Genomic DNA, 26,519 nt, shown 5'->3' with positions numbered 1-26,519 from the left:
AAGTCTAAGAAATTAGCCAGGTGTCATCTTACTGCCCTTCTCTAAAGCATCTGATGTTGCCAACTGCTGGGAGGTGAGTTTGCTTCTTCCAGACACAACTGCCTAACACAAGGTGGTAGATACTCTTCTGGCTCTGCCTAATTGACTTCTTCATACTTTTCTATCTTCAGCTCAAGGTTCCTGGCTTCATTTCATTCCTCCAGGACTTTCCAATAGCTTGTCTACCACTGATTATACATCTTGGTAATAAAGGACATCGCCAAGGCATATGCCTCTACCCACACATTTACAATCTCTTCCTAGTTGGCCCATATTATCTAATAACAAGGCCTAACAAAGCATGTCTAGAAATTGTGAAATAAAGGCTAAATGAGAGAATGTCAGCAAGGACAGTGTGAGATATGTTCAAAAGCAGCTTGGTATCATAGAGCTCTAAACCTGGAAACAGAAGACCTAGGTTCAAGTCCCAAGCTCTGGCACTTCCTGCCTGTGTGACCTTAGGCAAATTACTTAACCCCCATGAAGCTCAATTTCACATGTGTGAAATGAAGATAATATTTTCACTACCTATCTCACAGATGTTACAGGGAAGGGGCTTTATAGACCTTGACATACAACCAGTCCGTGCACTATTATCAGGATTAATATACTTTGACTTTGCTTCTATGTCCCCTAGGCAGGTCACTATTAGTCCTCATCTACTGCACCTGTGAACTACTCAAATATTAACACTTACGGAGTGCAGCTTAGGGACTCCAGCTGCCTGTCTAACTTGCTCTTCTTACCCAAGGGTCACTGAATTGGGCTGAGAGCCACTGTTACCTCTCTGCCCCACTTTGAACAATGTGGCATTGATACCACAGAGTAATTATCATTTGTGGTTTTTAAAATTGGCTTCTTTTCCTGTATTTTCCAGGACCGGGCAAAGATGAATGTATCTATTGTGTCAACAATTTTAAAATCCATGAGAAGAAATGTGTCCCGGGCTGCAACGAAGGATTTTATTTTGCCAAGGTGCCAGGTTTCCTGCAAAAAGTGTGTGCAAGGTACATAATCCCTTTCTTGGAAGTTTTTAAGACCAAATAGGATTGTGGTTCATTATGTGGCAATGAAACAACTTATATGAAGCACCAAAACCTGTATATTTGATGTCCGTGCCCCCACAAGAGTGGGCTGTATGTGTAGGCTTTTTGTGTCCATTATCTATTTCATCTCCACACTAACCTTTCAAGGCAAGGATTATCCTCATTTTATAGTTGAGGAAAGCAAGACAGAGAGGTGAGTGATTTGCTCAAGATCATGAATCTAGTTAAGGACAAAGCCAGGTTTAGAGTCCATGTGCTCAGAATTCTTTATACTATATCACAGATATATAGGTATGACCTCTTCAAAATGATATGGTTTATATTGTTACCATCTGTGAAAATGATCACAAAAGTATTTATTTAGCACTTTGTGCTTGCAAAGCTTGAACTCTTATGTTAAATCTTATTTTTTTTTTAAGAGTCTGGTAGGGTAAGTACAATTACTGACCCCATTTTACGGACGAGAAAACTAAGAACAAAAGAGAATTAATGACTTGCCATGGGGTTTTACAGCTAGTAGGTATTTGAGGCAGAATTTAAACCCATAACTTCCTGACTCCAAGTCTATCACTCTATCCATTTTTCTGCACTGCCTTTTCAACAAGCATATTTGTTCTTGCTATCTATAAGCTTGCCCAACATCAGTGAAGGAGATACTGCTGTATCATTCAGTTCTGTATCCACACATAGAATCTATGAGTAACCTGATACACTTCAGGCACAATTCTGGGAATGAGACACAGTCTGAAATGACCAGTAAAGATTCTTCAGAAGGATTGTTATGAGCTAAAGTGTTGAGCCCCAGGATCCAGCCAGATTCCAAACAAGCAACCAATATTGTATAATTATATCCTTTCTTCCTTCACCTCCCCATAGCCTATCCCTAGGATGTGGTTGGTTCTCTTCCCTGTTTCCCTTGAAGTTATTCTGTGCTACAGGTCATGGAAAAAAAACTGGCTCTCTGTTCTGCAAATAGAGCTTCCTATACCTGTGGTGTCAAATTCAAATAGACACAAGGGGCCATTAAACCAACACATAAAGATCCCTCCACATATTAACATAGAAAACTACATATTAACATTATCTATATCCTATTGTATTTGTATTTGTTTTTATTAAATATTTCCCAATTACATTTTAACATGGTTCAGGCTACACTCTGGAATGTTGGGGACCATATGGGCCCAGGCTGTGTTTGACACCTCTAACTAGACCATGTCTCCCAGCTTACTGATTGGCCCTACTTGGCTGAACTGTCTTTCTTTTGTATTTAAACTTTCATTACCTAACAGTGCCTGGCACATCAAAGCTGATTAATAAATGTTTGTTAATTGACTGAACAATGCTTCTGGACACTGACCGCTAGGCTTATAAAAACACTACCTCTTCCTAAACTTTAGAAAATCTAGCAGGGGTTGTCTTTTAATTTTAGGTGTTTTAAGCAGTGTATCTTGTTTGACTTAATACCACTGTCTGCACTGTCTGTTGAACACAGTAGTTAGTGGTTTAATTGCTTTAGTGGCTCTTTACCTCTGTTCAATCACAGAGGCATTCCTTTGATTTTTATACACAGTGTTTTGGTAACCAGGAAATATTTCAGGCTGACTGGATTTTCTAATAAACAATCTGTAGAATAAGACAGACTTTCCCCTCTTCCTTTCCCAGTGGACTTGTATTTTTTTTTCTCAAGTAGCAAGACAGCTACTTGCAAGGGAGAAAATATTCTTTCCTTCACTAATGCTTGTGATGGCCCTGACAGAAATCCAACCTTTGACAAGCCCAAATCCATAAGTTTTGCTGATTATGTTAACAGTGTGCAAGAGGGTGAGCTTGATGGTGGAGGGTGGGCTTTTGATAACTGCTTCAGTTTGTTTCCCCTTTTGCTTTTTAAAAAGTGATTTAGTGAGCTAACAAGAGAACGAGTCAGAGACATTTCTATGATCTTATGAAAAACCCAATTTTGGTGGTGATTATTTTACAAATATACCGACGTGTGTTCCTCTGCATCTTTATTTAGCTTGCAGGCCTAATTTGCTCAGTTTCAGCTTTCCTTGCTGAGTCTTGATCTGGCCCCTGAACTCCTCTCTGAAGCAAACTCTTTACTTTTTGCCAGCCAGATGGTTCTTGTATAATTAAACTAAATATCCCTAACCCAGGGAAAGTTTGGAATTGAATGATAATCATCTCTTCCATTAATAATACATCCTCAGTCCAAAGGATAAATGCTATTCTTTCTGTTTCTACAAGTTTGGGGACTTGGTGTGAACACTCTACAAGAGGCAGTGAGAAGAACCACCAGCTTTGGAGCTCTAGCACATAGCTTCAGGTCCTGCCTCTGTTACTGATCACATATGTGTCCATAGGCAAGTCATTTCAGTTCTGTGGGCTTCATTTTCCTCCTCCATCAAGTGGGAGAGTTGAATTAGATGGGCTCCTTCTACTCTAATCTATGATCCTATTAATATGTCCTAAAAGCACTTGGGGTAGAAGGTAGCCGCTATTGAAGTAGCCATAGTGAGAGGGAGTGTGGTGTATTAAATAAAGCAATGGCCTGGGAGATAGAAAAACCTGGACTTAAGTCCTGTCTCTGATACACACTGGCTTTGGGACCCTTAGCATTTTAGGCAATTCACTAATTTGCAAATAAGACACAACAGCTGCATCAGTAGAGCGTATTTCTTCAAGAAGAAGTTCCCTACAACAATCAAACCATGAGTTCAGTCCCTGTCCTTATCTTAATCTCAGTCATGGCTCAATTTAATAACTGGGGATAAAGATAAAATACTGGCCTATCATGTTACTTTAAAAATGGGACTACTGATAAAATGTTGGAGTTAGTATGATATTTCTTGACATAAATATATATGTATACATATAAAACACACATTTTATATCTATGTATATATATTACATATACATGTGTATACACACATATATGTCACAGGGGAAATAGGTGGTGTGGGGGTCCTTAGGAATTCCTCTTTAAAGAATTACACCCTCTTGCACACAAATCCAATTAGAATAAAATAATCTTTTATTTAGGTGCTAGAGAAAACAACCTAGAGAGATGTCAAAAACTTCTCTCAAGGGGAGGCGGTTCAGAGACATGATTCTCTGAGATACTCTATCTCCTCAAATAGAAGAAAGACAAAAGCTTTTATAGAGGACAGATGGGGTGACCACCCAAGTATGGAAAGTTCCCTTTGGGAGTAGGGGAAAGTTTGAGTGAGAGGTGGTGGTCCAGACTTCCTGGAGTTATCTCTGTCACCTGGCACTAATCAGGCAGCAGCCATGCCTAATGGGCTTATCTCCCCTACTTCTCAAAGTGTGGCTGTCCTTTAGTTTAGCTGGCCAGTTTAAACTTTAATAGTCCCAAATACCTTGATATGTCCCAACCTCATATCAATATCTATATCTATAGATATATACATATATATCTATTGATAGGTAGATAGGCAGGTAAGTAGGTAGGTAGATAGATAGATAGATAGATAGATAGATAGATAGATAATCTGTATAAAGCTTTAAGTTTTATAAAACACTTTCCTTACAACAACCCTGTGAGGTAAAGAATACAAGAAAGATCCCATTTCACAGATGAGGAAACTGAGGCATGAGGAAGTTGATTAATGTGTCCATGGTCATACATAATATCTAAGTGTTGAAGCCAGGATTCAAACCCAAGTCTAGCATTCTGCCTACTAGTCAACAACAAGCATTTTTCAAGCCCCTACTATCTGCCAGGCATTGAGCTAAGCACTAGACATCAAGAAATTTAATAATAGCAAATCTTATGAGTTTAAAAAATGCTGCCAACTTTAAGGATTCCACTTGGCCATACACATGGTTAAGAGGCACCCCTTCGGTTTGGATTCCATAGCAGACAATGCCCATGGAAGCACCTTTTTGCCACTTCTACACTTCCCTCAAGGTTCTTGCCCACTTCCCAGTTTTTCCTAGTCCAACCCAGCATTTATCATTCTTATTCCATTAAAATGTACCAAATTCCTGTTGAAGTGGACTTTTTCCAGGAACACAGGACACCAACATTATTCTACCCACAGCAGGTGCTCAGAAGGTACTTATGAAATACAGGGTTGATGTGGAATATTCAAGCCAGGACATGGACCTGTTAGGAACAATACAAATTAACTATTCCATTTCCCCTACTTAAGTTACTGTTCAGGAAACATGCTGGATTGATGAACTCTTAAGACTTTTAAAACATTCCCTTTTGTCAATAAATAAGTCTGGCATAGAGGACTTACATCATTCAGCCCTCTCAACATCCTCTGAGAAATCCTACCACTGTAGCCAACCCAGTCCTTGGCTGACATTCATAAGAAAGATGATGCAGTGATTTGGGAAACTGAAGGCCTATTCCCTAAGGACTAGACTAAGAAAATTCATTCAATTGGCTCAAGCCATATAATTGCAAATATTTAGTTTAATACACATATATAACAAAACCACTAAAACTCTTACTCTAGATGGGTGACTGTTCTATTATCAGAATAGAGATCCTAGCAACAGAAATATTTGCCAGTGAGGCATGACCCAAGTGCTTGAAGTTCCTACCAGAAGTGTCATCTGTCATCATCATCTCTATTACAAGTCTTTGTTAAGCATCTTAACTCTTTGTGTATGAGATAGACTGAGATGAGATAGGCATGGAGGGGGAGAACATGCCATGCCCTAAACATATTTACCCTTGAGCAGGAGAGTAATATGGTCAGGGCTCTGCTTTAAGTATAAGCAGTATCTTACCATTTTCTTGTTTCTTTGAATCAACTATCTTAACATGGAGCCTCTGTATTGAATTATGTTGATACCATAGGTTATGCTTTACCAAAAGCAACTTGAAGCACTCAGCAGCTTATTAGGGACTTGGGAAGTGTTGTAGAGCATTTCCCAAATGAGTTTATTACTGTTTCCTCCAACAGGTGTGAAGAAAATTGTTTACATTGTGAAGGCTCCAGCAAGAATTGTGTCAAGTGTAAAGCTGGTTTCATGCTCCTGGGAAACACGTGTATAGCAAATGATACCTGCAGCAATGGTCAGTAACCTTCATATAACTGAACTGAATTGCATCTTTGACTACAGACTGTCCAAAGTTACAGAATAAGAGAGGAAGGCATATCCACCATGAGAGGTGTATCCTCAAGGTTGCATATTATTCAGTTGTGAGTAGAACTCCATCTACATTACATAATGTAAGGGAGAAAAAGAAAAGAGACAAGAAATTCCACTCTTCTATCATATTTTCTTAATATTGAATGGACTTTCTTAGGAATTTTCTAGTTGATTCCTCAGATTTTGAAAACACATGGGGGAACCTTAGAGATTATATAACCTTTATTTTGCAGGTGAGGATACTATAGTATAAAAAAGTAAAGTGACTTGCTCAAGGCCACACAGCTAGTTCATAGCAAAACTGAAACTAGAATGTAGGTGTTCTGAGTCCTAGTTTGGTTGTCTTTCCACTACTATATGCTTTATCAAAACATTTGAAGACAACCTTGCTTTCTGCAGTATCATCTTCTGGAATCACACACTGATCAGAATCACTGGCTTGACAATAGTGGCCCAATATACTATCAGTGTTTTCACTGAATGTTTTTTTTTTTAATTTTTAATGTCTTGCACTGTTTCTACCATTCCAGAAATATGATGGCCAGTATAGGCATAATTAGAATCTAAGGAATCCTTGTATTGCCATTGATGCAGGGAATCATGATCATGGGATTCAGAGCTAAAAGACACCATAGCCATCTATTCCACATACCCGCACCCCATTTTCTTTCTTTTTTTTGTTTTGTGGGGCAATGAGGGTTAAGTGACTTGCCCAGGGTCACACAGCTAGTAAGTGTCATGTGTCTGAGGCCGTATTTGAACTCAGATCCTCCTGATTCCAGAGGCGGTGCTTTATTCACTGCGCCATGTAGCTGCCCCAAACCTAATTTGCCTTCCATCTTCCTGGACTTGGGCAGGTCATCTAACTTTTTTTTTTTTGAGGGGCAATGCAGGTTACCCTCACCCCATTTTACAGATAAGCAAACCAAGGCCCAGAGAGGTTAAGTGATTTACCTGAGATCATACAAGATAGTAAGTTGGCAGAGGCAGATTCAAACTCAGTATTCTTTCCACTATACTATGCTACCTCTATGTGATAAAGGGGAGCCTAGGACTAGGGAGAGGAAAGGTTTCACAGGGGTATGAATAGGAAGCACCTATCAATTTATTTAGTTTACATTTTGCAAAAGGGAAAGAAACGTTTTAACTGGGGATCCAGAATTTTAGTTAATACATAAAAATAATGAACTGTGCTGTTCTTCATGAAAGGGTTCGCTTTTCCACACATTCCTTTTGGCATATTAATACAAAAGCCTCATGATATTTTTTTTCTCTTTTTTTGCCATGAACATGGGACTCCAGCTGCTGAAATGTTTTGTGAAATGGTGAAATCAAATAATCTCTGTGAGCGGAAGCTCTTCACACAACTTTGCTGTCGGACATGTCTTCTGGCTGGATAGAGTGATTCAGTGTCTGCACCCAAGAAAGAAAGCATCCTGCAAGTCCAGTTTTGCCCAACTTTTAGGACAAAGTTTTTTTCAGTTTGGGGAATGTTTTCATATAGTGCTGTTGAGGATGCTCTTTTATGTTTGACAGTTTTAATCTCACCATGAACTTTTTTCTTCAGCATTGTCTCTTTTTTAACACAAGATGGAATTTTGTTATTGTTGTGGAAGTCTCAAAGGGCAATTTTTGAAATGGTGATATTAATTCTTTCAAACACAGGGGCACCTGAGCTGCAATGGATATATAACTTGTGTACCTTGGCCATATTAGCCAAATCCTCTTAACGGACTCAAAATGGAAATGCTGCAAATTTAAAGATTCCATGCTCAGGACTTATAGCAGCATGTGGGAACGTGGGTTAACTGAATCTCCAAAACCAAAGCAGGAAGGGAAGAAATCTAATATAAAAGCTGTTTCTCCCCACCTCGGGCTATTGGATGACATCACTGTAAATCTATATAGGATAGTTAAAACAATAGAATACATTTGTGTTCTAGCCACACATACAGTGAAGAATTGGATAAGTCACAAACTTGAATGTCAAGCAAAATAATTAAATTGGCCATTTGATAAGACCAAATATGTTGTAGTTTTGGCCGTGTATTTTAGGATCTCTGGGAATAGAGTGTTTGTTTATTTACTTACTAAAGCTAATTCTGAAACTGCTATTAATGGTTTACCCATTCAAATCCAAAAGCCAAATCAGAAGATTCTTACTTTCTCCACAGAATTCAACTACTGAGATCAGTTTAGCACATTATTCATATTGCCACAGATCTTCTACCAGTAGGGTTTTTTAAATTTTTTTAAATCTCAGTAAAATCAGTTTACTTGTATTAATACAACTCTCTGATAAACTCTTACAGAGGATGACAGCAGAGTATCTTAGGCTTTCCAATGAATAAGCCAAGAAAAACCCTAATTATACTAAGCAATTTTGTCAAGCAAATCAAAACCCATTCAGTGAATCTTTAAGAGAATCACTTGTTGTTTTATGGAATTGCTTTTAAAATATATTTGGTGACATTTATTTTAAGTAACTTATGCAGTTGTGGGTTTTTTTTCAGTAGATGTGTTTTTGAGGCAAATAGACACATTTCTGTGTGTGCTGTGGGCCTATATGGACAAAGAATGACTTATTCTTCCTTGAAACATTTGTGGATATCATTTTTTAAGCTATGTGTTCTAATTTTTGCCAATGTTAATTATTTTGAAAAGTGTTTCATATTTTTGCAGTGAGATGCACAGATCTGCTTGATCGATTCATTTTAGTATGGAAATAACAGGATTCTTTGAATAGCATTTTTTTTGCCACTTTGCCCTATTTTCTTCTTCCACCTCTAACATACTGGCCTTTTCCTTCATGAGCAGGTGAGAACCATGAGCTACATGGATCAGCAACCCAAAAAAAGCCCTAAAACAAAAACAAAACAAAGAGAATAAAATTTTAAACACTAAGTTAATAAAAACAATTAACATCCCATACTAAAAGAGCCTGTATTTCTTTCTCTTTTTTTTTTTTTTTTGGTGAGGCAATTGGGGTTAAGTGACTTGCCCAGGGTCACACAGCTAGTAAATGTTAAGTATCGAAGGCCAGATTTGAACTCAGGGCCTCCTGAATCCAGGACCAGTGCTCTATCCACTGCGCCACCTAGCTGCCCCCTTTCTAATTCACCAAAGTAAAGTTTCTAAAATAGTTTTCGATTACTGTGTGAACTGGAAATATATAGTTGATTTTATATGTGATATCTTGCTTTGTCTACATACAAAGTTTACATCTCTTTAATTTAAGAAATGCTGAAGTGGTAAAGTTGAGAAGTCTAGTTCTAAAGTATCATGAAAAAATGAAAGATAAAGAAATAAAGGAGAAAGCAAACAACATATGGGAACCTAATAATCTTTTTTTAACTTATAAAAATGCTCAGGACTGTGGGTTAAATTGTGGAGGTTGAGTGAGAAAAAAGACTGTAGCACATCTCAGACTTGGGGGGAAACCAAACAAAAACAAACCAAAGGAGCTTACGAGGAAAGAAGCTCTTCCCCCTCTCTTTAGTTAAGTCTGTTGAAAGAAAACTAATTTCACTTCCAGTGCCAGCTATCTTACTTTAGTGCATGTTCTGGAGTTACTCTCCCAATACTCACTTGCACTTGTTGGGTTGGGTTCCCAAAGCTCAATAACTACTAGTCCCTTAAGGGTCTAGGGGAAGCCCTGAAGGGATATCTTTCTAATATTGTAGCTCAGGAGTCCCCATTGTTAGTCAAATTTAATTATCTTTTAGAAAAAGATATGGTATGAACAGTAACTACAAAACATCTCCCTCCATTCCCCCAAAAAAGCTTGTGAAGTTCTCTCCAACAAATTAATACAGAGTCCAGGAGAAAGGGCATTTAAGCTTAGAGAGCACATGTGGCAAAGAAGTAACTTACACTTCCTAGATATTCTTTTTCTGAAATCCTCAAGATGTTTCCCCTTAGGTATGATGTAGCTTTTTTGCTGGGCTCCTTGGAGAGCCTTGAATCTGCCTTTCTTCATTATATCTAGTCTATCCTTGTCTCCTAATGCAGATACTACCATCAACCATTATTCTTCTTGGGACACTGCTAACATACTGATGAAAAAGTCCAAATCCTCCAGCCCTCCAAAGATCATGAGATCCTCCTCTTACTAAGGTCTGGGAAGTGAGGAGGAGGAAGGAAAATAGAAACTAAGGCTGAAGCCAGGACTATTCCCTTCACACCCCTCCAAGCAATTCCTTCTCAGAGGCTCGACTGTAAGAATTTACCCCAGCCTACCAGACCTTCAAATCCTTGGGTTCCAAAATGATCTGATATTTTGTGGATGACCTAGATGGAATGACCAAGTTCCTCAATTTCAACAAATTTCCTGTGCAATGTCACTTATTTTCATATTTAGTAGCTAAATTCATCAAAGATTTTTCCATACTTAGTCTAAAATCTATAATTGATTCCATAGATTTGTGTGGCCTTGTTCATACTTAATTCACAACTCTGAATGATCATGTTACTCATTGACAGACATCAGAGTGTAGCATTTTGTCACTTTAATTGGGGTGAGGTAATTGATGGACTCAACTTCTCACCTTCTACTGATAATATTGCATCTATGCTTCAGTCGTAGTTTCGAGACTCATCAAGCCACTGCAAATATGAGGTAATTCAGTTACAGTTCAATTACAGATCTGACAGTTGAGGAACATAAGCAGAATTTTTAACATGTTTATCTATGTCACTAGTCTCTGAGAGCTTATAACTTAAATGTGTGATCATGTATAAGCCAAGAGTATTTGACACCAACCTTAGAAACTGTCTCCTCTGTTTTTGTTGCATATCAAATATCTAATGTGAAGTGGCCAATATTATTGAGGAAACAAATAACATCTTCAGTGTCTTCATAGAGATCTATGAGTAGCTTCCAATCCAACAATCCAATTCTATTTATTAAGTACTCACTAAGTAAAAGACACTATGATCAGCACCTAGGATACAAGAAGTTAAAGGGGGGAAAGGAGAAGGAGGAGAAAAAGATTATCCAAGGTTTTCTACTTGAATGACTAAGAACATGGTAGTACTCTCAACAAAAATAGGAAGTTGGTTGAGAAGTGGTTTTCAGAATGTCCCACCTATCATTCATAGCTCTATAAATATGACAGTATAGTCTGAGAATCAGTTCATTAATGAGAAAATGTTTAGAAAATTTTAAAAAAGATAATCAGAATATCATGTGGGTTATATTTATACCCCAAATACTGAGCCATGGGCCCTATATCTCTGGTCAGCTGTGCCCACAAAAATAATACTAAAAGAACCAAAGGATGAGGGTAGAAATGATGTAGAGGGTGGCTAGGCAGAGAATTAGGAAGTAAAATGGTTGGGGTATCCGAAGAAGTCTTTCACGATGCCTAGCCCTGACCTTGACTCCATTCTAGCAAAGAACAAAGTTGTGATAAATGATTACAGTCTCATATAGTCTAACAAATAAGGCATCCATGCTGAGAATAATTAAAAAGGCAAGACGTTTCCTCCAGTGACAGAGTAAAAAAACAACAACAATCAAACAAACAATGGCATCAAGAGCTGGCCCAAGTTCCTGAGTTTAACCATCTGATTGGACTTTGACCTTTCCAGAAACCATGATTGGAAAAGCAAGGGAAGGGGACTTCCAGTGTGAAGATGGCAGAGTAAGGAAGGAACCCTCTGAAGCCTTCCCAAATTTCCCCTCCTAACAACTAGATAACTGCCTCTGAATTGTTCCAGGAACAGGGAAGCAGCTTATGAACCCAACAGGCTTTGTCTGTCTTACCTGGGTGAGAAAGGAGTGAGGTGTAAGCCTTCAGCAGCAGCAGAAGGGCATTGCTGGGGGTGGTGGAGCAATCCAAAAGGCTTAAACTCTACTCTCATCAAAACTGGCTCAGAGGGAATAACATACACACTTAATTGGATATAGAAATTTACCTTACCCTATAAGGAAGTAAAAAAGGTACAGGGATAATAGAAAGGGGAGGTGGGACTGATAAAAGGGAGGAGATATTGGGGAAGGTGGTGATTAGAAGTAAAACACTTGTGAGGAAGGAAATGATGTGGGGTAAAGGGAAGGATAAAAAAAAAGCAAAAAATAACAGGAAAATACACTTAGATATAACTATAAACATGAATAGGATGAAGTCACCCATTAAACAGAAGGAGATAGCAGAATGGATTAAAAACCAAAATCCTACATTATGTTATTTACAACAAACACATTTGAAGCAGAGAAATACACACAGGGTAACGGTAAGGGGCTGGAACAGAATCTATTATGCTGCTTCAGCTGAAGCAAAGAAAGCAGGGGTAACAATCATGACTTCAGACAACGGAAAAGCAAAAATAGATCTAATTAAAAGAGATAAAGAAGGAAAATATATCTTGCTGAAAGGTACCAGAGACAATGAAATCATATTGATACTTAACATATATGCACCAAATAGTATAGCATCTAAATTTTTGAAGGAGAAGTTGAATGAATAACAGGAGGAAATAGATAATAAAACTATACTAGTGGGGGACCTTAACCTCCCTATCTCAGAAATGGATAAGTTTAACCAAGAAATAAACAAGAAAGAAATTAAGGAAGTGAATAAAATCCTGGAAAAGTTAGATATGAGAGATCTCTGGAGAAAACTGAATGGGAAAAGAAAGGAATATACCTTCTTCTCAACAGTACATGGCACCTACACAAAAACAGACCATGTATTAGGACATAAAACTTCACAACCAAATACAGAAAAGCAGAAACAATAAACACATCCTTTTCAGATCACAATGCAATAAAAATTATCCAATAATGGACAATTGAAAGAGATTAAAAATTAATTGGAAATTAAATGATCTGATCCTAAAAAACAAGTGGGTCAAAGAACAAATCATAGAAATAATCAATAATTTCATTAAAGAAAATGACAACAATGAGACAACATATCAACATTTATGGCAAGCAGCCAAAGTGGTATTTAGGGGAATATTTATATCCCTAATTTCTTACATCAATAAAATAGAGAAAAAAATCAATAAATTTGGCATGCAACTAAAAAAACTGGAAAATGAAAAAATTAAAAATCTCCAACCAAGCACCAAATTGGAAATCCTGAAAATCAAAGGAGAGATTAATAAAATTGAAAGAAAAACATTGAATTAATAAAACCAGAAGCTGGTTTTATGAAAAAACCAATAAAATAGATAAACCATTGGCTAATTTGATCAAAAAAAGGAAAGAAGAAAACCAAATTACTAGTGTCAAAAATGAAGGGGGTGGGTGGGTGGCTAGGTGGCGCAGTAGATAAAGCACCAGCCCTGTATTCAGGAGTACCTGAGTTCAAATCCGACCCAAGACACTTACTAGCTGTGTGACCCTGGGCAAGTCACTTAACCCCCATTGCCCCACACACAAAAAAAAACAAAAAAAAAATGAAGGGGGTGAACTCTCAACCAATGAAGAGGAAATTAAGACAATTTTTAGGAACTATTTTGTCCAATTATATGCCAATAAATTTGACAACCTAAAATGAATGAATATCTACAAAAAAATAAATTACCCAGATTAACAAAAAATAAAATACTTAAATAATCCAATCTTAGAAAAATAAATTGAACAAGCCATCAATGAACTTTTGAGGAAAATATCCCCAGATTTACAAGCAAATTCTACCAAACATTTAAAGAAACAATTATTCCCAATACAATGTAAATCATTTGGGAAAACAGGCGAAGAAGGAATCCTCCCAAATTCCTTTTATGAGACAAATGTGGTGCTGATACCCAAACCAGGAAGAACCAAAACAGAAAGAAAATTATAGATCAATTTCCCTAATGCATACTGATGCAAAAATAAAAACAAAAAAACCCACATAAAACAAAGAGATTATAGCAATATATCACTAGGATCATACACTGTGAACAGGTGGGATTTATACCAGGAAGGCAGGGCTGGTTCAATATTAGGAAAACTATGAGCATAATTAGCCGTATCAGTATCAAAACTAAAAGAAAGTATATGATTATCTCAATAGATGCAGAAAAGGCCTTTGACAAAATACAGCACCCATTCCTATTAAAAACACTAGAGAGGAGCAGCTAGGTGGTACAGTGGATAAAGCACTGGCCCTGGATTCAGGAAGACCTGTGTTCAAATCTGGCCTCAGACACCTGACACTTAGTAGCTGTGTGACCCTGAGCAAATTATTTAACCCTCATTGCCCCGCAAAAACAAACAGAAAAAAAACCAAAACACACACACACACACTAGAGAACATAGGAATAAATGGAGCTTAGTTAAAATTATAAGTAATATTTATCTAAAACCATCAAAAATCATTATCTGTAATGGGAATAAGCTAGAAGCCTTCCCAATGCAATCAGGAGTGAAATAAGGATCCCCCTTATCACCTCTATTATTGTTCTAGAAATGTTAACTATAGCAATAAGAGAAGAAAAAAATTAAATTAAAGGAATTAGAACAGGCAATGAGGAAACAAAACTATCACTCTTTGCAGATGATATGATATTATATTTAGAAAATCCTTAAGAATCAACTAAAAACTACTTGAAATTATTAACAACTAGCAAAATTGCAGGATAAAAAATAAACCCACATTAATCAACAGCATTTCTACATATCACCAAGAAAGTCTAGCAGTAACAGATAGAAAGAGAAATCCCATTTAAAATAACTGTAGAGAATATAAAATACTTGGAAGTCTACCTGCCAAGACAAACTCAGGAACTATATGAACACAACTATAAAACACTTTGTATAAAAATAAAGTCAGATCTAAACAACTGGAAAAACATTAATTTCTCATAGGTAGGCTGAGCCAATATAATAAAAATGACAATCCTACCTAAATTAATCTATTTATTTAGTGCCATACCAATCAAACTTTCAAAAACTATTTTATAGAGCTAGAAAGAATAATAACAAAATTCATCTGGAAGAACAAGAGCTCAAGGATATATAAAGGGAGTCGATGAGAAAAAAATGTGAAAAAAGGTGGTCTAGCAGTACCAGATCTCAAAATGTACTGTGAAGCAATAATTGTCAAACCAATCTGGTACTGGTTGAGAAGTAGAGAGGTGGATCTGTGGAATAGAATAGGTAGAAATTACACCATAGTAAATGACTATAGTAATCTAGTATATAGTATATATCCAAGCTTTTGGAACAAAAACTCATTATTTGACAAAAACTACTGGGAAAACTGGAAAAGAGTATGGCAGAAACTAGGTATAGACCAACATCTCATACTGTATACTAAAATAAGGTCAAAATGGGTACATGATTTACACATAAAGAGTAATACCAGAAGCAAATTAAGAGAGCATGAAATAGTTTATTTGTCAGATTTACGGATGGAGAATTTAAGAACAGTGAAGATATGGAGAGCATTACAAAATGTAAAATAGATAATTTCTATTATGTAAAATTTAAAAGCTTTTGCACAAACAAATCCAATTTAACCAAAATCAGAAGGAGCACAAAAAACTGGGAAAGAATTTTTGCAACAAGCATCACTGATAAAAGTTCCATTTCTGAAATATATAGAGAACTGAGTCAAATTTATAGAAATACAAGTCATTCCCCAATTGATAAATGGTCAAAGGATATGAACAAGCAGTTTCCAGACAAAGAAATCAAAGTTATCCATAACCATATGGAAAGATATTCTAAATCACTTTTGATTAGAGAAATGCAAATGAAAACAACTCTGAGGTACCAACACATACCTATTCTTGTGCTATAAGAAATGACAAACAGGATGGTTTTGGAAAAGCCTGGAAAGACTTATATAAAGTGAAGTGAGCAGAACAAAGAGAACGTTGTGCACAGTGACAATAATATTGTTTGATGAAGAACTGTGAATGACAACTACTTTCAGTAATACAATGATCCAAGAAAATTCCAAAGGACTAATGATGAAGCAAACTATTATTCACCTCCAAAGAAAGAACTGATATTGATTGAATACAGACTGAATTATGCTATTTTTCATTTTATTTCTTTCATTTTTAAAATTTGAGTACAAAAGGATTAATATGGTAATGTTCTACATAATTGTACATGTATAATTGAGAGAGGGGAGGGAGAGGAAAAGGGATATAATTTGTAACTCAAAACTTTAAATTAAAATATTTATTATCAAAAAAAGAATAGAAGGGATAAAAGGAAAGAAGTTGCAACTCAAAATTTAAAAGGAAAAGAATGTTAAAAATTTTAAAACAATAAATTTTTAAAATAAAAGTTTTTAAAAGCAAGAGAGAAACAGTTGTTAACTCTCAAAGACAACAGAGTCTAAGCACTTGAACTATGTCCAAATACTCACATTAGAGGTATATCTCCAAATTGGTTTGGGGAAGGTATGGTTTGAGAGGAGCAGTGGGTGCAAAGACTGTTGTTTTAGTTTACTTGATTTTATTCATTTTACTTTTATAATAATAAGCAAAGTACTGTATATAGTCAAGTCATGCTTGTATGGTCAATTTCATGATGCTATGCTATGTGATTGAGGTCTACTGAAATTCAACAGGGCAAGGAAGAGGAGAAATATTTTCAGTGTACAGAGACTGTTAGGATTCTAAGTGGATAAATCTAGATTGACCACACCCCTGAACTAATGAAGGGCCCAGAAAGAAAATAAATAGAGCCACGTTATGCAGGTCACTTGCCCTCTGAAAACTAGAGAGAGCTTGGCCTTTCCTCCTAAACACCCTGAATATATAGCCAAACCACCAGGCTAAGCACAGGCTTGTCAGTGCCAGGCTTTCATCAATAAAGAAGGTTGGCTAACTGGGTGGGAGCACCCCCTGGTGGCTAAAAATACACTGGCACTAAGATTAAAATTAGTCTTTTCTAGCATTAAAACCAGAAGTCAGTAATTATGTGTTGACTTTCAGTCAGAGAAGCAAGAGGTTCAAAGAAACATTACAGATCATTCAACAAGCATTTCACTTCAATAAACATCTGTTAAGTATCTATGTGCAAGGTATGTGTTAGTCAATGGAATACAAAAACAAAAATGACAGTCCTAGTATTTAAGATTACCTTCTTTAAGGGCATGGTGGAGATAAAATTTGTGCACAGATAAGTATAATGCAAAGTAGAGAATGATTGCAACAAAGGAAACATCTGGACAAAGTTCTTTAAAAAATTTTGAGGAGAGAATGCTTTCGACTTTATGCAATCCAGCTGAAAAAGTTTTAACCAGTTAGTTTGGAACTTTTAAGGTCAAACAATTAATGAAAGGGCTAGACCAAAAAGTCAAGTTAGTCCACTGCTCTGATTTAGCAACTTAATCTTTATATTTATGCTGTATATATTTTCACATACACCTGTCTCATCCCCTACAATGTAAGCTTCAAAATAGAACTTGTTTCATTGTTTGTACTTGTATCCCCTAGCACATAGTAGGTGTTTATTAAGTACTTGTAGTACTTTATTAAGAGTAGCCCTGGGGGCAGCTAGGTGGCACAGTGGATAGAGCACTGGCCCTGGATTCAGGAGGACCTGAGTTCAAATCTGGCCTCAGACACTTAACACTTACTAGCTGTGTGACCCTGGGCAAGTCACTTAACCCCAATTGCCTCACTAAAAAAAAAAAAAAGAATAGCCCTATTTGTAGCAGGAATAGATCCCACATGTATAATGAGGACCCCAGACTGTTGAGCCTCTTCTCCCCCCACCCTTCTCTAAGAAAAATTTTCATTCCTGCTAGGAGGGGAAGAAGGAAGTTGGGACCAGAGGGCACTCTCTGCTATCCTTAGAAAGGGGCGGGGGGGGGGGGTCAGTACCAGACTAGAATTATATCTATCTGTTCTCTTAAATATTATTATTGTAGGAGATATGATCAGTTTCATGCTAACCTCTGATCACTTTGTTATTTCTGGGGGAAAGGGAGGACCCCAAGCTCTATATCCAAGACGACCCCTTTACCACTAAATATCAATTCCACAATGAACACACATAGAGAATACCAAAGAAATCCATTTAGCCAAATCAAAAGAAAACAAATGAGAGAAGTTATACATAGGAGAATAAATGCCCAATAATACAAAGTGAAGGAGTTCTCTCACTGGGAGCAAGATACCTCAGCTCAAACAAGAATGTCCTTGATCCCACCCAAGGGGACACTCCCTGCATTCTCTAGAGTTGTAAACTGGAAATAAGGGCATGATAGAAACTGCCAGCTCCTCCCATGTCTTCCCAGAGTCTTTTCTTCCAGCAACCTGAAATGAGGTTGGCAGAAGCCCCCAAAGCAACTCAATGCTTGAAGAGTCCCAGTGAAGACTTGAAATTTTATGAGTACCCCAAAGAGATTTGCCCTGAAGAGTTCCAAAATGGGCTCAAAAGGGACTGGTGAAGAGCTGAAGCTCTCTAGGCTCTGAACAACTCCACCCTATCCCCCCTGCAGGGCAGGGTATTCATTTCTACCAATAAAGAGAAAGTTCCATACCATTGGGCTTTAGAACAGGGATTACATACTGATTGATGGACTGGAAAGATTCCACCTCATATAGACATGATCCTAATGAGAGAGTAAAGCATTTTTCAAATTTGACAAACATTTATTAAGCACCTAATTATATACAGGGCACTGTACCAGGCTATGGCAGGACGAAGACAGAAATGAAGAACAGTTTTTGCTCTGGATCAATAACAGTTAGGAAAAAATAATAATAAATGACCTAATTTTGGAAAGTTTGTGGAACAATTTGTTTCAAAAAGAACATAGGATCATACTATCCTAGAGCTAGAGTAGGAAGGAACCTCTGAGGCCATCCAATACACAAATCTCATTTTACAAATGAAGAAACAGGCCCAGGAAGGTTGTGACTTGCTGAAGTCCATACAGGTAATAAGTATGAAAAATCAGATGTGGACCCATGTCCTCTGATTTTGGAACCAGTTCTTCAAAAGGGAGAGAGAGGGAGAGAGATAGAGACAGAGAGAAACAGAGAGACAGAGACAGAGAGATGAGCAAGCAAGGACCCTAATGCATCAAATTCATTCTATAACCTTAAGGCTTCTCTTAAACAAGCCAGAATCAAAAGCTCTAAGTTTCTGTTTCCTGTCTAATGGAGAGTACAATCCCATATCCCCACAATCTATTTAGCACATATTCCTGTTTTTGTTTCTTCATTTTTCCTCATACCTCACTACAACCATCACAATACATATCTTCATGGGGCAGATAGGTGGCGCAGTGGATAAAGCACTGGGCCTGGATTTAGGAGGACCTGAGTTCAAATCCGGCCTCAGACACTTGACACTTACTAGCTGTGTGACCCTGGACAAATCACTTAACCCTCATTGCCCCTTGCCAAAACAAACAAACAAAAAAAACAACAACAAAAAAAACCCAACAATACATATCTTCATTGTTGACAGCAGAGAACCACCATCAAGCACCAAAAAAACAGTTAACCTTTTTGTTGTATACGGTTCCTCTTAATTCACTCCCCCCATTGAAATTTAAAATGGAGTCACCCACAGCTACTCCAGATTCATTTTGAAGTCACTTAACCAATGTTTAGATGAAATGCCTCATTATACTGTAATGGTAATAGGAGACAAAGCAGTTTTTCACTTTGTTCAGAAAAACTCTATAAGGGGACATTATCTTTGCCAACAGAGTAGTTAAGAAATGGAAATTCAAAGAGGAAATTCTTTCCAGTGCTATTTTATTTTTGCCAAACAGAGATGAAGAAAACCATCTGTGAAGCAGTGTTCATTTGCCATGGAAGAAAAAAAAATGTACATATTTTCCACAAATAAATAAATAAATTCCATACCATTCTGCTTTTTTTTGTTGTTGTTAAAGAAATGAGAAGGCTATCTGATAGAGTAACCCCACCTTGTGGTGTTCTCTGGAATTGGATGTGCTTTTTAAACATTTTTTTTTAATGTTTCCTGTTATTTTCCCTTTTTGTTTATTTCAGCACACAAACCCCCACCTCCTCTCATTTGAAACCCCCACAGCATACAATCCAGAAAACTGTCAGGTAAAACAACATAAAAGAACTGTGACTGATGGTACACAGTTTGCTGAATGTTAAAGCAAAGGGCAAATGAAGCAGGAGATTACATGATGGGGGCAAGTTAAGCTACCACCACCTTAACCACTATATTCCCTCTGATCCTGTGGAGACAGTCTAGGAAGGACCCTGAATGCAAGAATCATGGGAATAGATGAATCCCCCAAATCACCAGACCAGCTTCCAGTCCAACTTCTACAGCTAATAATTAAAAGGAGAATTCGTTGTGGAAAAGGAAGGTGGTCCTCACCAAAATTAACCACCAACTGCCATTTTACAGGCAGATAAGCACAAGAGCCCTGGTGGTAATAGCATTCCCCCCAGACCACCACTCCAGCTTCTAGCCCAGTCCTCCCAGCCAATACTTTGTACATAGTAAGTACTTACTAAGTGCTTTATTCATTCATTTAAATGTATTTTTTGAAAGTTAGTACCAACATTTTACAGTATTTTTAATTTTTTAGTACAGGACTAGATTTGCAGTCAGAGGACCTGGCTTTATATATTGACTGCAACACTTACTAATAATATGGTCTTGGGCAAGTAGTAAACCTCAGCTTCAGTTTCCTCACCTGTAAAATGAGAGGGTTGTACTAGATCAGTGATGTTAAACTACCTACCCCAGTGCTTGATTGCAATACCTGTTCCTGGAAGGGATGTGACTCTTGGAAGGGGGATCAATGCCAATAGAAATTTCCCAGTGGACACAGAGGTCCTGAACCTAGGAGGAGCACAAGATGCTACACAAGAGAATGCACAGAAACTCAGCATGGAAATCCCAACTAATGTGTGGGAGGGGACAAGGAATAATGGGCCTAGGAGAAGATCTGTTTAATTCTCCAGAAAGTTCCCCGGGATCACAAGTCAGGGTAGGGGTGGGGGAGAAATTCAGAAAGACAGAAACAGGGAGAGAGAAAGTCAGAGAGAGGGAGAGAGACAAAGACATACAGATATAGACAGAGAGAGACAAAGGAGCAGGAAGAGAGAAAAGTGGAACAGACACAAAGAGAGGGAAAGAGACAAAGGTAAACAAAGAGTGACAGAGACACAAAGAGATAGAGTGGTGATAGAAAGGAGAGAAAGAGAAAAAATAATATATTACTGGGAACATTTTAAGAAAGGCGCTTTATAAACTTCAAAATGCCGTATAAATATGAGTTGTTGCAATGACAGCACGCTGGGCTATCACACTGTGCAGATAGCTGACTCAGGGATAGCTTCAACATCAATAACAATGTGTACAGTCAGACCACTGACTTGTTAGAGCAAAGATCAAAATTAGTAAAAGTCAAAAAGAAAGAAGAATGAGAAAAAAAGATATAGCATATATTTGAAACAACTCAATCCTGAACTGTGTAAACAAGTAATCATCAATGAGTAATGTAAAATGGATGTCAGAAATGACATCAACATTGATTACAGTATTTTAAATAGAAGTTTAACTGCTGTAAATCTATTGCCACAACAAGAGAAGCAAAGCAGCCTTAGTCAGCAATCATCTGACTTATTTGTCCATCAGAGGGATATAGCAAAGGCCATAGCAGTTTAGAATGTAAACTTGCTTGTACTATCTTATGAAGAAAGATGATAAACTATCATGAATAGTATTTTCTTATAACACAGAAATAGTAGAAGGTAAGCTTAGTAACCAACTGTAGTCACTGAGCATAGTTACCCCTGTTAAGGGCTAAAATTCTAGCTAAACTGTCTAAAATATCTAATGAGTGGTCGCCAATAAATTATAAGCTTTAGCAAGAGTTAGACTTTTAAGCATTTATTAAGGAGAATAAGAATTTGGTAAAGAGAGAGAGAAAGGCCTAGATTCCTATTTATTAAAGGGAGAGCACATTTCTAGCTCCGCTCTCCACCAGAGTCCAGAGGAAAGAGCGTCAGACAGAGCGCTAGTCTCTTCCTTCTTCCTCCCACTACCCAACGTCACTTCCTGATGCCAAAGAAAAGACTCCTGGTCTTGCCCTCAAAGACCTTCGCTTCATAGGCGGAACTCTTCTACAGTAAGTCTCCAGCAGGTGGCATCATTCCAATCATTACAGCCCCCAAGGACTTTTAAGAACGAAAACAAAAAGCCAACAAATAAAATAAAAATGGAAAAGATCTGTAAAGATGATTATAACAAACTGTTTTCACTACATAGACAGCAGACCCTTTTAACTTGAACCTTAACACTACAGTCCCAAATGTGATTTTAGGTGAAGTAGAAACAGCATAACACACAAACACACAAAAGTTAGAAAAGCAGTCACATTGGACCAAATCTATATAGAGGAGGTAAGATTTGCACCTGGCCTTGAAATACTTAGACATTAAAAGGGGATAGGCATTCTAGATAGAAAGGCAGGTAGGAACAAAGTACAGCGAACAAGATTGCATATAGCATGTTCAAATTCAAGAAGAAATTCAATAGATATTTTACTAAGTGATTACTAGGTCCAAAACACCAGGCCTGGAGAAATGATGTTTGTTTAAGCAAATCTTTTGTATAAGGCAATAATGAAATTGTTGCATTAAAGACAGCTGGTCATTAGCATTGGCTGAGCATTACACATAATCATTGTCTATAGCCCAGGTCACAGGGGGTTAAGCACACTTTATGTACAGGGGGATTTATAGGCAAAAAGAAGTTTTAAAGGTTTTTGAGTATACTGTTACCCATATTCAAACTACTGGGAGCCACAATATCGTAGCAAAAAGAACTTTTACTAAAGGTGATAAAGATTGACTGAGGGGCAGCTAGGTACCACAACGGATAAAGCACCAGCCCTGGATTCAGGAGGACCTGAGTTCAAATTTGACCTCAGACACTTGACACTTACTACCTGTGTGACCCTGGGCAAGTCACTTAATCCTCATTGCCTTGCCCCCCCCCAAAAAAAAAGATTAAGTAAAGAAGACTATGTTCCTAGTAGTATTTCTCAATACAATCCCTGTAAAAATGCTACTGGTATATGAACCTTTCAACATCACTGGCTTGTCTTCAACAAGACAGTTTGGGACAATCCTTTTTGTTTCGCCTGTCCTTTGGTAGCAAGAAAGAGTCACAATAAGTATAATAGGTGTTTGTTATAAATAAAGGAGTTTCACTGGTCATTCGCTGAAAACCTAAAGGTAATTGAATTGGAGCAACTTAGAGTTTATCCTGGAAAATTAACTGGATTCTCTCTTCCCTTCAAAAGCTGTCTGTATTCTCTGAATAGTAAGTCTCCCTACTCATAATAGGTCATAATGTGGTCCAGGAAATCTTTTAGTTGAAAAGAAAAACAAACAATATAATGAGGAATCTTGGGCAAGATTCTTTGGCTTTGTAGGCCTCTGCCTTTTCACTGAAATATCAGACTCAGCTAATCAATCAAAAAATTTTATTAAGTTCCCACCCTATGTGCCAACCGCTGTGCTAGAAGATTGTTCAAAGAAGTTAAACTAGAGCCTTTCTTTATGTTTCTCTCTAGCTCTGTGTGCTCAGTGATAGGCTATTCTAGAAAACCTTGCTTCTACCCTGTGGAACTCAGACCTCAAAGCTCTGGTTATAGTGTCTCCAAGACTGACCAGGTAGGAAAAGGAGCAAATCCTCAACATGAGGACAACATGAGTAGAACAGGGAGAAGGCTACTCTACCAAAATGCCAAATATCTCTTTTCTACTAAAGTGTGAAATTTAACTTTTGGAAATTATTCCTTTAGATTTAAAACCTTTTTAAAAATAAAAATTCATATGAGGAATAATAAAGTTAACTTTGGTTTAGCTTTAAGTCATCAACACCCTAATGTAAATGCCTTTATCACAAGCTTGCCACATATCACAAGGGGCCACATACCAAGCAAGACTTGGGAAGTTGGGAAAACACTGGGTACCTTGCTGGGATGGTTAAACAAAGATTAAACAAAAATGAACAGGCTGCCCTCAAAACAAACTTCATTAACTTCACAATGGTCCCTAGGGTTGGTCTTGAAAGAACCCAGAGCACCAGCTGTTCTTATAGTCTCTAGAACCAACGAAGTCACTTGAGAATTTCTGGACTCCACAAGGTGTTTGAAGATGGCTTATTTTATGCTTTTTATTATTATTTTATGCTTTATATTGGTTGCCCAGGAAACCTCTTTTGTTATGAGTTCTAAGAACGGGAAAGTTGACTTTCTTTGCTTTATAGAAGTCTCCTCCCAAAGTCACAATACTTTCATGTTCTCAGAAAGTAAAGCTAGAACCCAGTGCAGCACGTGTGTGCTAATGAGGGGAGTGTTTGTATCTCCTATGATTTTTTAAAATTTATTTTTTGGTTCTATTTAGAGTAATTAATTTATTGATTTTTCTGAAGTGCCGCTCTTTAAAATGAACAAGAGATATACAAGAGATTGACGTTGAAGATTCCTTTATTATCACTATCTTGTAAGCATGCTTTTCTCTGTTTAGATTTTTTTCCCAAATTATATGTAAAAGCAAATTTTGACATCAATTTTTAAAAACCTTTGTGTTCCAACTTATCTTCCTCTCTCCCTTCCCACCTCCACTCCCAAAACTCAAACAATTCAATATAAATTATACATGAGTAGTCGTGGAAAACAATTCTACATTAGCTAGGTTTTGAGAGAAAACAGATAAAAATCAAAAGTTCAGATTAAGGAACTGTTTTCAGATAGCAGCCGTTCTTTCTCTGTAGATGGATTACAATTTTCATAAATCCTTCAGTGTTATATTGTATCATTGCATTGCTGAAAATAACCACGTGCTCCTCAGTAGACAATTTTACACTATTGCTGTTATTTTGTATACAATACATTACACTCTGCTTCAGTTTATGTAGGTCTTTTCCAGGTATTTCTGATAACATCCTGTTCATCATAACTTTTATATAGTACCTTAATCTTGGCAAAGAATTTTCTTCATAACATCCCAGCAAAGTAGGTACCGTACATTTTGCCATTATAATCAATCATCATAACTAATTCCCTCCATCCTTTTCCTTTCCAATGATATTTACTCTATTTTCTATCTTCTTTTACCCTCTTCCTCCTCAAAAGTATTTTGCTTCTGACTGCCCACTCCCTACTTTGCCCCACCTTCTTTCACCCTTCCCTCCTTATCCTCTTCCCCTCCTACTTTTCTGTAGGGTTAGATGGATTACTCCTCCCAATTGGGTGTGTATGTTATTCCCTCCTTGAGTCAACTCTGAGATTAAGGTCCTTGAGCTAATTCTGTGCTCTAAATTTTCTTCCTCCCTCCCTCCTCAACCCTCCCTATGAAATCAAGCAATTCAATATGTCATACATATGCAGTTATGCGTAACATCTTCACCTTCCCTGAAAGTGTTTTGTTTTTTACTGCTCCCTCCCCCAATCTGCCATTCCTTCCTTCCCCTCCCACTTTCCCTCAGGGCTAAAATATACTACTATACCCACTTGAGTATGTATGTTATTCCCTCTTTGATCCATTTCTGATGACAGTAAGGTTCACGCCTTCCCTCTTTTCCCCTCCCGTCCTTAAGCTTTTTATGTTATCTACTTTTCTCCAGTCTACTTCTCCCTTTCCTACTTCCTATTCTTGTTCATGTGCCTTGTTCGTACCCCTTAACTTTATATTGAAGCTAGGTGGCACAATGGACAAAGCACCAGCCCTGGACTGAGGAAGACACAAGCCCAAATCTGGCTCACATCCTGCCTGCCCCACAAGAAACAAAGATAAACAAAAAATAAATGCTTTACAGATATCATATATTCCTTCCAGCTGCCCTAATACTGAGAAAATTCTTATGAGTTTGAAGTATTATCTTCCCATGTAGGAATGGACACAGTTTAAGCTTTTAATATCCTTTATGATTTCTTTTTCCTGTTTACCTTTTATGCTTCTCTAGGGTCTTGTATTTGAAAGTCAAATTTTCCATTCAGTTCAGGTCTTTTCATCACACAAATGCCTGGAAGTCTTCTTTTTTATTGAAGTCCCATTTTTCCTCTGAAAGATTATACACAGTTTTGCTGGGTAGGTGAATCTTGGCTGTAGTCCCAGTTACTTTGCCCTCTGGAATATCATATTCCATGCCCTCTGGTCCTTTAGTGTAGATGCTTCTAGGTCTTGTTTTATCCTTACTGTAGCTCCACAGTATTTGAATTCCCTTCTTCTTGACCTGGGAGCTCTGGAATTTGGAGCTCTGGAGGTTTTCCTTTTGGGATCTCTTTCAGGAGGTAATTGGTGGATTTTTTTCAATTTCTGTTTCTAGAATATCTGTGCAATTTCTCCTGGGAGATGATGTCTAACCTCTTATTTTGG

The 26,519-nt window shown here is 37.4% G+C and overlaps 1 protein-coding gene across 1 annotated transcript in view; it reads left to right on the top strand.

The window, feature by feature from the left end:
- The window catches only part of PCSK6 (proprotein convertase subtilisin/kexin type 6), a 260,225-nt gene extending 251,070 nt beyond the window's left edge, over nt 1–9,155 (top strand). Inside the window, exons 20-22 of the mRNA XM_043985253.1 lie at nt 917–1,046; nt 6,029–6,141; nt 7,521–9,155. Coding sequence (XP_043841188.1) covers nt 917–1,046; nt 6,029–6,141; nt 7,521–7,618 — 341 coding nt within the window. The 3' untranslated portion in view covers nt 7,619–9,155. The remainder of the gene's footprint in view (nt 1–916; nt 1,047–6,028; nt 6,142–7,520) is intronic.
- Nucleotides 9,156–26,519: the final 17,364 nt, after the last annotated feature.

This window comes from Dromiciops gliroides, chromosome 2 (assembly GCF_019393635.1).
Source record: "Dromiciops gliroides isolate mDroGli1 chromosome 2, mDroGli1.pri, whole genome shotgun sequence".
NCBI lineage: Eukaryota > Metazoa > Chordata > Mammalia > Microbiotheria > Microbiotheriidae > Dromiciops > Dromiciops gliroides.
The sequence above is the reverse complement of the archived record's forward strand: the minus strand, read 5'-3'. Positions and strand labels throughout refer to the sequence as shown.